The sequence below is a fragment of the Saccopteryx bilineata genome, chromosome 12 (genome assembly GCF_036850765.1).
Source record: "Saccopteryx bilineata isolate mSacBil1 chromosome 12, mSacBil1_pri_phased_curated, whole genome shotgun sequence".
Lineage (NCBI taxonomy): Eukaryota > Metazoa > Chordata > Mammalia > Chiroptera > Emballonuridae > Saccopteryx > Saccopteryx bilineata.
In genome coordinates this window covers 19,665,506-19,679,477 of record NC_089501.1, presented here as the reverse complement: position 1 = coordinate 19,679,477, position 13,972 = coordinate 19,665,506, and the positions used below count along the sequence as shown (strand labels likewise).

The 13,972-nt window shown below is 36.0% G+C and overlaps 1 protein-coding gene and 1 pseudogene across 18 annotated transcripts in view; one reads left to right on the top strand and one right to left on the bottom strand.

Moving 5' to 3' along the window:
* The window catches only part of TRDN (triadin), a 411,085-nt gene that overhangs the window by 116,832 nt on the left and 280,281 nt on the right, over positions 1-13,972 (top strand). For all 18 annotated transcript variants that reach the window (XR_010727714.1, XR_010727713.1, XR_010727716.1 and 15 more), the window contains exon 6: positions 2,632-2,691. Coding sequence is in view for 14 of the 18 variants with exons in the window: in XM_066248538.1 (XP_066104635.1) it covers positions 2,632-2,691 (60 nt within the window). In the remaining 4 variants the exon portion in view is untranslated. The remainder of the gene's footprint in view (positions 1-2,631; positions 2,692-13,972) is intronic.
* LOC136316555 (U2 spliceosomal RNA) lies at positions 7,140-7,275 on the bottom strand (annotated as a pseudogene).

Below are 13,972 nucleotides of genomic sequence, written 5' to 3'. Positions count from 1 at the left end.
ACAAGTGTGATAATAATATACTTAAGAAGGACATCCTACTTCAACTTTTTTTTTTCTTAAATGAGTGGAGGGAAGTCAGAGAGACAGACTCCCCTAAGTGCCCAACTGGGATCCACCTGCGAAGCCCCCTATGGGGGATGCTCTGCCCATCTAGGACTGTTGCTTGGCAACCGAGCTCTTTTAGCACCTTAGGTGAGACCATGGAGCCATCCTCAATGCCTAAGCCAACTGACTTGGAGCCATGGCTGCAGGAAGGGAAGAGAGAGACAGAGAAAGAGAAGAGAAAGAGGGGAAAGGGTGGAGAAGCAGATGGTCACTTTTCCTGTGTGCTCTGTTTGGGATTTGAACCTGAAACATCCATCCGCAGGTCCAATGCTCTACCTCTCATTCAACTGGCCAGGGCCTACTTCAACTTTTAAAATGGACTCTTTCTTCATTCTCTTTCTCGTTCACTTACTAGGTTAATTTCTTCTTGTGTTTCATATCTGTATGTGTCACTTCTACCAAAGGGTGTTTCCATACACAGAGACTAGACTTGTTCTCACTGTATACATTGACATGCCACTGGGAATATTTTCTGCATAGCAATTGCACTAACATAAATAGTTAACTATATTTATAACTATTTGTTGTTTAGCATCTATCATCCATTAGTTTGTTGATATAAGGATGACAAAAATAAAGTCTGCTTTGTCTAGCAGGGTTTTCAGGACTTGCCAAGTGCTCTTTCTATATTTCTGTGGAAATAAATGATAGGCAGAAAATATAACAAGATGGGTAAGAAGAATATTAAGCTGGTATGAAAAATTTGATAAATGAACAAAAATAGAAATAAAAAACAAATCCTAGATTAGTCCTATGATTCTACTTTAGACAGAATCATTGGAAGCATCTGACCAGTCAGTGGCGCAGTGGATAGAGCATTGGACTGGGATGCAGAAGACCCAGGTTCAAGACCCCGGGGTCGCTAGCTTGAGCACAGGCTCATCTGGCTTGAGCAAAGCTCACCAGCTTGGACCCAAGGTCACTGGCTTGAGCAAGGGGTTACTCAGTCTGCTGAAGGCCCATGGTCAAGGCACATATGAGAAAGCAATCAATGAACAACTAAGGTGTCGCAACGAAAAACTGATGATTGATGCTTCTCATCTCTCTCTGTTCATGTCTGTCTATCCCTCTCGCTGACTCTCTCTCTGTCTCTGAAAAAAAAAAAAAAAAAGGAAGTAATGAGATTAAGGCTGATGGCATTGATGAACCTGGAGATTATTATGCTAAGTGAGATAAGGCAGGCAGAGAAAGACAAGTATCATATGATCTCACTTATATGTGGAATCTAATGAACACAATAAACTTAGATTCCACTTATATGTGGAATCTAAGGAACAAAATAGAAACAGGTTGGGTCTCAAGGAACAGAAGGACAATTGTCAGAGGGAAAGGGGATGAGGGGATAAGATCAAAGAAGGTGAAGGGATTAGCCAAATTATATGTACATTGTGGACAAGTCCTGCCGGGGGTGAGGACAACAGAGACTCAAAGACTCGACTCTGGGGACCAGGTTCAGTGACACAGATCCACTTTATTCAGGAAGTAAGCTAGCTTATATATACATACATGGGTTCAGCCTATAGGGTGTAACAGCATGTTCTTCATAGCCAGTGGCTGAAAAGATCAGGGAGCTGTGTGGTTGGCGCTGAGTCACTTCCTTATAGTGGGCGAGCTCCCTTCCTGGGTGTGCCCAGGAGGCTTCTGGGAGCTGGAGTATTCTCACAGCATTGCATCAGCCACAGCTGCTAGGGGTGCGCTCTGCGCTCCACCCACACTACATGACATAGATACAGATAACAAGGCTGCAAGTCCCAGAGGGAAAGGGGAGATGAAAGTAGGGAGAGGAGGGGCTAATGGTGTGAAATAGGGGTGGAAAGAGACTGCTTGGAGTATGGGGGGCCTGATGCAGGAGGGTGAGGGTGCTATATAGAGTGGGACACTTGAAACCATGTTAACACAATAAATTAAAAATAAAAAAAGATTTACGGCTAAATTATGGGATAAGATTATGATTTATTAGAGCCTTTTTTTGTCAATTAATTTGATCACAGCTCATATTACATTTATTTTTTTTTTCCTTTGGAGGGATTTGGTGTCATCCTGATAGCATGTCACTATATTTTCAAAAATTTTTATCCCGGATTATTTCTGTCGAAGATTAGCACATACTGTTTAGGTTGATTATACTTTGTTTCACTTTTTAGAAGATTATCTCAAGTGATTTTACTCTTATATTTTGGCATATCTCCAGTATTGAAATAGGTTCCTTTGGTATATGATGTGATACATTTTTAAAATTTTCCACTTAATTAAGTTGAAGTTAAAGATTTGGAAATGCTGAGCGATATTCTTATCTCTGCAATCAGACCTGAGTTTTGTATAAGTTTGTGCTTGCATATGAGTAAAAAAAGAAAGAAATCTATAATTATCTTAACATTTAAACTTCTAACTATGTAAAACCTCATGCCAGTTAAAGAAAGATTTCCAAGGGCAGAAAATAAGTTTTTGACATCAAATACTGCCATACAGTAATCTCATCATTTATTCTGTTCAGTTATATAAATAGTATTGTCTGTTTCTTTACAGTTACACACAGAGAAAAAGACAAAGTAAAAGAAAAAGAAAAAGAAAAACCTGAAAAGAAAGGTATGGTCTTTTTCTTATTGCTGGCTTTAAACTTTGGTCCCTCCTTGTCTGACAGATTTTAGATGGTTGTTAATTTATGTTTTTGATTATAGTATGGTAATTTCCTCAGAAGTGGATCTGAAAAGAGTAATTTCTGTGTTGAAGAAAATAAAATACTTAAGCTCTTGAACTCTATTACCAATTCACTTTATAGAAAAGTTGTATCAGTTTTTCCCCTGGCAATTTTGAAACTCCTTTAGCAAATAATGAGGATATAATTTGAGAAGATATTTGCTAGTTTGATAGATAAGATATTTGCTAGTTTGATAGATACTTCTTTACTTAACTTGCATCTTTTGATTACCTATTAGACTGGTTGTTTTTTTTTAGTTTTTATTTTATTTTTTGTTCTTATTTATTTGCTTAGAAGATACACTGTGGATTCATTGTTTAATACACAGAGCTACATTGTGAAAAGCTTCCTTCCTTGTTCCCATCTTCCAGGTTCCCATTCCATCCTACCCTACACATAAACACAGTAAAACACTTTTATAAATTTTATGTGTATCTTTTAGAGCTTCATTATGAAATTATAAGATAATATAGTTTATATAATATAGTTTCTATTTTCTCCCTATTTTACTTTTACACAAATTTTAACATTTCCTCTAGTCTGGCTTTTGTAATTTATAAATTTGTTCTTGAGTACTTTTAATATCAGTAAATAGTAGATATTTTTCTCATTCTCTTAAAAAGACTGCAATGAAATGGTGATTTTGTTTTACTTTATCTTTTAAGCAATCTATAGATTGAAGGAGTTAAGCTTAAGTTACAGCTATTTATATTTCTTGTGTAACTAACATTTATTACTCATTTCTCCCAATGATATGTGTGCATGTCATTTAGGTGTATATCCTTGATCTGTCACTTTTTCAAATATTTTGCTCAGTTAGTTTTGTAGTTAATGTAGGGGTTTTTGTCTGTATAAATAGATATGTGTGAGTGTGTGTGTGTTTATATTCTTGAATTTTTATGTAGCTAGATAGGTTAATATTTTCTTTTGGTATTTCTGCTTTGAAATTCTGATCTAAAAGATTAAATCAATAGTAACTAATAGTTTCCTTGTGTTTTAAAAATTAGTTTAATATTTTACATTTTATTTTAATTCATTAAAAGTCCAATTCAATGTATGATATGAAATAAAATTATCATTGACTAAATGAAATAATCTGATTATTTCTTTTAATTTTTTTAACTTTTACAGTGGCTAAATATATTTTGTTAAAAAAATTTTGCTACTATTTTATTGTAAATGTTGTAGGAAAGCTGTCCTAATTAAAAAGGAGAAAAAAATTGCTTCATTGCAAGTATACTTTTATTTACTGTACACTAATTAAAGGAGTTTATTTTTATGATATAAATTATATTGTAGCCGAATGGCCTTCTGTGAATTACGCCCTGCTTAGCCTGGCATAATGATCCTTCAGCTAGGGCCCAAGTTATTACCCATAACCCCAAATGGTATTGGCGATGGCTGTGGGCAAGCTGAGAAGTGGAGAAACTGAAAAACTGGAGGGAAAGGCATCTGTTATCTTGATAGTTTTGCAGTTGCCAAGATTATTTAGTCTTCAACTGGACATTGTACTTTAAGCTTTCCATGAGAATTGCAACATCTCTGAAAGATTCAGACAAAACAATTCATGGACTATTATTTTTTAACTATAGTATAAGCATTATCTTATTTGATTTATTTTTTGTGTGTATGAGAGAGACAGAGAGAGAGACAGGGACAGACAGAAAGGAAGGAAGAGAAATGAGAAGCATCAATTCTTTGTTGTGGTTCCTTAGTGTTCTTTGACTGCTTTCTCATATGTGCTTTGACGGGGAGGCTCCAGCAGAGTGAGTGACCCCTTGCTCAAGACAGTGACCTTGGGCTTTAAGCCAGCAACCTTTGGGCTCAAGCCAGCAACCATTGGGTTATATCTATGATCCCATGCTCGAGTCAGCGACCCTACTATCAAGCTGGTGAGCCTGTGCTCAAGTTGGCAACATAAGTCTTTGAACCTAGGTCCTTGGCATCCCAGTTTGATGCTCTATCAACTGCACCACTGCCTGGTCAGGCTTATTTTATCTATTTTTAAATTAAATGTATTGTGGTGACAATTGTTAATTAGGTCACATAAATTTCAAGTGTACAATTCTATAGTACATCATCTGTATATTGCATTGAGGTCTTACCATACAAAGTTTAGTGTCCTTCCATCACTATATATTTATTTGATCACCTTTACCCTCTTCAACCTTCACCTCCCCACCCCTTCTCCCATCTGTTAGCCACCCTATTATCTGTTAATGAGAACTTTTTCTGCTTTTTTTTTGTTAGTTTGTTGCTTTTTGTTTTATAGCCCATATATGAGTGAAACCATATGGTTCTTTTCCTTTTCCATCTGACTTACTTTGCTTAACATGCTATTCTCAAGATCCATCCAGGTTATTGTAAAGGGCAGTATTTAATATTTTCTTATGACTGAATCATATTCTATTCTGTGTGTGTACCACATCTTCTTTATAGAGTCATCTTTTGAAGAACATTTGTGTTGTTTTCATATCTTGGCTACCATAAACAATGCTGCAATCAATAGAGGGGTACATATATCTTTACAAATTAATGTTTTCAAATTTTTGAGGTACATACCCAGAAGAAGCATTGTTGGGTCATATGGTAGCTCTAGTCTTAATTTTTTGCTGTTTTCCATAATGGCTATACTGGGTTACATTCCCATAAGCAGTGTCTGAGGGTTCCTTTTTTCCCACATCCTCTCCAACACTTGTAATTTCTTGTCTTGTTGATAGATATTCTAACAGGTATGAGGTGGTATCTTGTAGTTTTGATTTGCATTTCCCTTAAAGATAATCAAGTTGTATATTTATTCATATATCTGTTAGCCATTTATATGTTGTCTTCTTATGAAAAATGTCTGTTCAGGTTCTCTGCCATTTTTAAATTTAGTTTTCTTTTTTTGTTGAGTTGTATGAGATCTTTATATATTTAAAATATTAGCTCTTTATCAGAGGTAGTGTTAAAATATAAACCATATTATACTTTATTTTATTTTTAATTTATGATTTTAATTTGTGTTTACATAGATTCAAGTGTCCCAATGACTATATCTCCCTCCACCCTCTTATTCCCCTTGCTCCCCCATTCCCTCTCCCCTCAATGCCTTCCCCCCTTCCCTCCAGGATTTGCTGTCCTGTTCTCTGTAACACTGAGTTATGTATATATATTTTCACCAATCTCTTTACCTTCTCTGATCCCATCCTCTCATCCCTTTTCTTCTGATTACTTAGGTTTAAGTCTTTTATCCGTTTTGAGTTTACTTTTGTGAATGGTGTAAGTTGGTGATTCAGTTTCATTTTTTTACAAGTACCTGTCCACTTTTCCCAACACTGTTTGTTAAAGAGGCTGTCTTTACTCCATTGTAAGTTCCTACCTCCTTTATCAAATATCAATTGTCCATATAGGTGTGGGTTTATTTCTAGGTTCTCAGTTCTGTTCCATTGATCTTTATGTCTGTTCTGATGCCAGTACCAAGCTGTTTTGAGTACAATGGACTTGTAGTATAACTTGATATCAGGAAGTGTGATAGCCCCCACTTTACTCTTCTTTCTCAGAATTGCTGAGGCTATTTGTGTTCTTTTTTGGTTCCATATAAATTTTTGGAATATTTTTGAAGTGTGTCATTGGTATTTTAATAGGAACTGTATTGAATTTATAGATTGCTTTGGGTAATATAGACATTTTAATGATGTTTATTCTTTCTATCCATGAACACGGTATATGCTTCCACTAGTATTTATCTTCCTTGATTTTCTTTATAAATTTCCAAGTACAAGTCTATAACCTCCTTGGTTAAATTTATTCCTAGATACTTTATTTTTCTGTTGCAATAGTGAAGGGGATTGTTTTCTTAATATATCTTTCAGACAGATCATTGTTGGTGTACAAAAATGCCTCTTATTTCTGAATATTGATTTTATATCCTGTCACCTTGCTGAATTCATTTATCAGGTTCAGTAGTATTTTGACTGAGACTTTAAGGTTCTCTACGTATATTATCATATCATCTGCAAATAATGATAGTTTTACTTCTTCTTTTCCAATTTGGGTGCCTTTTATCTCTTCTTCTTATCTGATGGCTAAGACTTCCAGAACTATGTTGAATAAGGGTGGTGAAAGGGGGCAACCCTGCCTTGTTGCTGATCTTAAGGGGATTGCTTTTAATATTTGCCCATAAATTATGATGTTGGCTTTGGGTTTGTCATAGACAGGCTTTGTCATGTTGAGGTATGATTCCTGTATCTCCACTTTGCTGACAGTTTTGATCATAAATGGGTGCTGGATTTTATGAAATGCTTTTTCTGCATCTATTCATATTATCATGTGATTTTTATCCTTTCTTTTGTTTATATGTTGAATCACATTGATTGAATTGCAGATATTGTACCAGCTTTGTCTCTCTACAATAATTCCCCCCAATCATGATGTTAAGCTGATAAGAACAGATACTACACTTGATCTTAGCCAAAAGGCCGAGAAGCAATGTCCCCCCCATCATGATGTATGATTTTTTTTTTCATGTATTGCTAGATGCGTTTTGCTAATATTTTATTGAGAATTTTAGCATCTAAGTTCATCAGGGATATTGGTCTATAGTTTTTTTTTTTTCTTTGTAGTGTCTTTGCCTGGATTTGGAATCAGTATTATGCTTGCTTCATAAAAGGAGTTTGGAAGTCTTTCCTTCTCTTAAATTTTTTGAAATAGCTTGAGAAGGATAGGAGTTAGTTGACCTTTGAATATTTGGTAAAATTCATCTGTGAAGCGATCTGGCCCAGGACTTTTGTTTGTTGGGAGTTTTTTGATAACTGTTTCAATCTCATTTGATTAAATTGGTCTGTTTAAGTTCTGTGATTCTTCTATATTGATATTTGAAAGATTATATGTTTCGAGGAATTTGTATATTTTGGTTAGGTTGTCTAATTTTATGGCATACAGTTCTTCATAGTATTTTCTTTCAACCCTTTGTATTTATGCAGTGTCACTTGTTAATTCTCCTCTCTCATTTATAATTTTATTTATTTGAGTCCTCTCTCATTTTTTTGTGGTGAGTTTGCTTAAATGTTCATCTATCTTGTTTACCTTTTCAGAGAACCAGCTCTTGATTTCATTGATCTTCTGTATTGTTTTTTTAGCCTCTATAGCATTTATTTCCACTCTGATAGTTATTATTTCCTTCTTTCTACTTCCTCTAGGCTTTACTTGCTGTTGTTTTCAGGTTCTATTAGATGCAGGGTTAAATAGTTTATTTAAGCTTTTTCTAGCTTCTTAAAATATGCCTGTAATGCTATGAACTTCCCTGTCAGTACTGCTTTTGCTGTGTCACATAAAATTTGAGTTGTTGTATGTTTTTTTATTTGTTTCAAGGAAATTTTTTTATTTCTTCCTTGTTCTCATTGTTAACCCATTCATTATTTAATAACATGCTATTTAGTTTCCAAGTGTTCGAGTGTTTTTCAGTTTTTCTATTGTAGTTGATTTCTAGATTCATGCCATTGTGATCCAAGAAAATGCTTGATATGATTTCAATCTTTTTAAATTTGTTGAAATCACTTTTGTGACCTAACATCTGGTATATCCTAGAGAATGTACCATGAGCACTTGAAAAACATGTATATTCTGATGCTTTCGGGTGAAAGGTTCTGAAGATATCTATTAAATCCAGTTGATCTAGTGTGTCCTTTAACTCTGCTCTTTCTTTGTTAATTTTCTTTCTTCAGGATCTATCCAGTGATGTTAGTATGGTATTAAAATTTCCTACTATTATAGTATTGCTATTGATCTTGCCCTTTCTGCTCTTTAAAATCTGCTTTATATATTTATGTGTTCCTATATTAGGTGCATAGATATTTATAATGGTTATATCTTCTTGTTGGATTGCTCTCTTTATCATTATGTAGTGACCTTCTTTATTCCCTATTATAGCCTTTGTTCAAAAGTCTATTTTGTCACATATAAGTATTGCTACCCAGCTTTTTTTTATTTCTATTTGCATGAAATATTTTTCCATCCCTTTACTTTCAGTCTATATGTATTTTTTGTTTTGAAGTATGTCTTTTGTAGACAGCATATGTACAGGCCCTGTTTTCTTATCCATGTAGCTACCCTATGTCTTTTGATTGGAGCATTTAATTCATTTACATTTAAGGTTATTATTGATATGTAGTTGTTTATTGCCATTTAGAATTTATTGCCATTAAGAATATAGATTCTTTAAATCTACATTCCTCTTTTATTAGATTTTCCCCCTTTGTTTTGTTTACAGCAGGCACCTTAACATTTGTTGTAGCATTGGTTTGGTTGTAATGAATTCCTTGAGTTTTTTTCTGTCTGCAAAGCTTTTTATTTCTCCTTCAATTTTAAATGATAACCTTCCTGGGTAGAGAAGTCATGGTTGGAGGCTCTTGTTTTGCATTATTTTGAATATTTTTTGCCATTACCTTCTGGCCTCTAATGTTTTTGTTGAGAAGTCAAATGTCTAACTTATGGGGTCTCCTCTGTAGGTAATAGACTACTTTTCTCTTACAGCTTTTAGTATTCTTTATCTATTAAATTTTATATTTTAATTATTATATGTCTTGGTGTGAGCCTTTTGGGGTTCATCCTTAATGGAACTCTGTGCTTCTTGAACTTGTGTGACTTGTTCCTTCTTCAATTTAGGGAAGTTTTCAGGTATAATTTCTTCAATCAGATTCTTTATCTCTTGTTCTTTCTCTTCTCCTTCAGGAACCCCTCTGATGCAAATGTTATATCTCTTCATGTTGTCACAGAGCTCTCTTAGAGTTTCCTCAGACTTTTTGAGTCTCATTTTTTTTTTTTTTTTTTTGCTGCTCTGCTTCTGTGCTTTCATTTATCTTGTCCTCTAACTTGCTGATTTGATCCTTTTCTTCATCTATCCTGCTTTTAATTCCTTCCAGTGTGGTCTTCATTTCTAATATTGTATTTGTCATTTCTTACTGATTGTTTTTTATTATTTCATTGTCCTTTTTTATACTTGCTATCTCTTTTTTTAAGTGCTCATTTTGTCCATCCATTGTTTCTCTAAGATCTTTGAGCATCCTAACAATCATCCAGTAATTTGGTTACTTCTGTCTCATTCAAATATTTTTCTGAGGATTTTTCTTGTTAAATCATTTGGGTTGAAATTCTCTGCCTTCTCTTTTTGTCTGTGTATAACAAGAGTGTGGCCACAGGAGTCCAATGGGTATGGCCTCTGTGTTCCCTAGGTGTGGTCTGTCTGCAGTCCCACCACACCCTCTGCTATCACCTTGGGAGTTTAGGCATGGGTGTTGCAGGTGCTGGCTGCTGCAGCAGTCACTGAGGCTTCTGCTTCACCTCTGCCAGTGGGACTGTGTTCGCAAGCCTGGGCTGCACGCCCCAGCAGGTCCCCTGCCTCTACCCCAGCCTGCTGATGAAGCTGCACTCCTGCATCAGAGCTGCAAGCCTTGGCCAGTTCAGCCTTCACCCTGCTCCTGTGGGCAGGACTATGCTCGTGCGCACCCAAGTCACAAGCTTCAGCCCCCACTTGTGGGGCTGTGCTCCTATACCCAGCTACAAGTATCAGACTAGCATTAGCTTTAACCCTGTGGGCTGGACTGTGGGCAGGACCACTCTCACGTGCCCAGCCCATAGCCGCCAGTTGGACTGCTTTTGTGCACTCCTTCCTTCGCTGAGGCTGCCCCTGGCCACTCCCCTACCAGGCGGGACTGCGCTTGTTCCCGGGCTGCAGTTGCGGCAAGCCGCTGGCTTCCGCCCCCACTGACAAGACCACACTTCCACGTCCCACCACTGCCCGCCCTCCAGTGAGCGCTCAGCAGTGCGGGGGTGGTGATGCAGCTCAGACATTAGCACTCAGTACTGTATCCCTGATGGCTCCCTGCTTCTAAGGAATTCTATGCTCTGACTGCAGCAGGAGAGTTTCTGTTTGGCTGGTGATTTGCTTCCCTTTGCTGGTCTTGCTGGTTCCAGGAAAAATATTCACATTAGATTTGTGGAGTGACTCAGCCCAGGGGTTAGGATGGCTGTCCCTCATAGTGTTTCTTTTCCTGCTGTCCAGTTCTCTCAGTTCTCCCTGTCCCCCAAAGTGACAGGTGAGCGGTTGTGAAAGAGGTTTTCTGTGCTGACTCTTTAAGATGAATCCTGGGTTTGAGAAATCTGTCTCTTCCAAATAGAATCCTGGCTTGTTTTGCAACTAAATACTGTTTGTTCACCTCTTCTAGGCTATGGGGCTGCAGGCTGGGGCTTTGGTGCTGGGGCCAAGGATGCTCCCCTCTATGCTAAATTCCCTTCCACCACATGAGTCCCTCCAGGCTGCAGTTTGCTCCCTAAAGCTGGGCAGCCCTCTCCACGTTACTGCTTTTCCTACCAGTCTGAGTGTGGCTTCTTTAGAGATCCTCGGTTAAAGAGTCCTCTCAATTTAGTCCAAAGTTGGTTTTTCCAGATGATTGTTCTTAAAATTAAGTTGTAATCCACTTTGGTTCTGGGAGGTGAAAGTTGGTGCATCCACCTCCTCCATCACCATATTGCCACTCTCTCAAACTATATTTTAAAAGAACAGTTTTTAACACATATTTTAAGGATAAATTTTATACTTCAAATAAAGTTCATAGATATTACTATTCTTATATTGTTGGAGAAATGGAAAGAATTGAGGTTGAAATATTTTAATTGAGCTTTTTCTGTATACGTACCATTTAATGAGCCCCTCCCATGGAGGAGAGGTGGAAACTGCAGCAACAGCCATAGAGGCCAGTGCTGGAAATGCTCATACCAAACACCCGGCAGAGGGGGTGGCTGACCTGCAGACAGACCACACCTAGGGAACACAGAAGCCACACCCATTGGACTCCAGTGGCCACACCCTTCTTATACAAAGACTAAATGAGAAAGCAGAGAAATGCAACCCAATTGAATCAAGAGAAATCCCCAGAAAAGGACCTGAATGAGTCAGATATAACCAAATTACCAGATGCAGAGTTTAAATAATGATTGTTAAGATGCTCAAAGATCTTAGAACAACAATAGATGATCATAACAAACAACTAAATAAAGAGATAGCAAGTATAAAAAAGGACATTGAAATAATAAAAGAGAATCAGTCAGAAATGACAAATACAATATCAGAAATGAAGACCACAATGGAAGGAATTAAAAGCAAGATGGATGAAGCTGAGAACTGAATCAGTGAATTAGAAGACAAGATAAACAAAGGCACGGAAGCAGAACAGCAAAAAGAAAAGAGACTCAAAAAGTCTGAGGAAACTCTAAGAGAGCACTGTGACAACATGAAGAGAAATAACATCCACATCATAGGGATTTCTGAAGAATAAGAGAAAGAACAAGGGATAGAGACATTGTTCAATCAAGTCATAGCTGAAAACTTCCCTAAATTGATGCAGCAATAAGACACACAAATTCAAGAAGCACAAAGAATTCCATTAAAGAGAAACCCAAAGAAATCTACACCAAGACACATTATAATTAAAATACCAAAGCTAAGTAATAAAGAGAAAATATTAAAAGCTGCTAGAGAAAGAAAAGATATCACCTACAAAGGAGCCCCCATAAGGATGATATTCGAGTTCTCAACAGAAACACTTGAGGCCAGAAGGAAATGGCAAGAAATATTCAAAGTAATGCAGAACAAATGCTAAAAGCAAGACCACTTTATCCAGTGAGGCCATTGTTTAAAATTGAAGGAGAAACAAAAAGCTTCCCAGACAAAACAAAACAAAAAACAAAAAACAAAAAACAAAAAAACCCACAAGAAATTCATTACATACAAACCAATGCTGCAAGAAATGTTAAGGGGCCTGTTGTAAACAGGTCAAAGGGGGAAAAGAATATAGCAAAAGAAAAATACAGCTTTAAAGAATAAAATGACAATAAACAACTACATATTAATTTTAACCTTAAATGTAAATGTATTAAATGATTCAATCAAAAGACATTGGGTAGCTGTGTGGATAAGAAAACAGGACCCATAAATATGCTGTCTATAAGAGACACACCTTAAAACAAAAGATGCACATAAACTGAAGGTAAAAGAATGGAAAAAAATCTTTCATGCAAATGGAAATGAAAAAGAAGCTGGAGTAGCAATACTTATATCAAACAAAATGGACTTTAAAGCAAAGGCTATAGTAAGAGATAAAAAAATGTCACTACATAATGATAAAGGGAACAATCCAACAGGAAGATATAACCATTATAAATATCTACACACCTAATATAGGAGCAAATAAATATATAAAGCAGACTTTGATGGATATAAAAGGCAAGATCAACAGCAATACTATAATGGTAGAGGATATCATTCCGCACTAACATCAATAGACAGAGCCTCAAGAAGGAAAATTAACAAAGAAACAGCAAACTTAAAGGACACACTAGATTAACTTGATTTAATAATTATCTTCAGAACATTTTACCATAAAACAGCAGAATATACATTCTTTTCAAGTGCTCTTGGGACATTCTCTAGGATAGACCAGATGGTAGGTCACAAAAGTGATCTCAACAAATTTAAGAAGATTGAAATCATATCAAGCATTTTCTCTGATCACAGTGGCATGAAACTAGAAATCAACCACAACAGAACAACTGAAAAATACTCAAGCACTTGAAAACTAAATAGCTTGTTATTAAATAACAAATGGGTTAACAATGAGATCAAAGAAGAAATAAAAAAATTCCTAGAAAAAAATGATAATGAGCAAACAACAACTCAAAATTTATGGGACACAGCAAAAGCAGTACTGACAGGAAAGTTCATAGCATTACATGCATACCTTAAGAAACTAGAAAAAGCTCAAATAAATAATTTAACCTCGCATCTAAAAGAACTAGAAAAAATACAGCAAGTAAAGCCCAGAGGTAGTAGAAGGAAGGAAATAATAAAGATCAGAGCAGAAATAAATGCCATAAAGGCTAAAGAAACAATACAGAGAATCAATGAAACAAGAGCTTGTTCTTTGAAAGGTAAATAAGATTAATGAATCTTTAACCAGACTCACCAAGAAAAAAAGAGAGAGGACTTGAATAAATAAAATTAGAAATTAGAGTGGAGAAATAGCAAATGACACAACAGAAATACAAATGATTGTAAGAAAATAACATGAAAAACTGTATGCCAAAAAATTATACAACCTAGATGAAGTGGACAAATTCCTTGAAACATATATT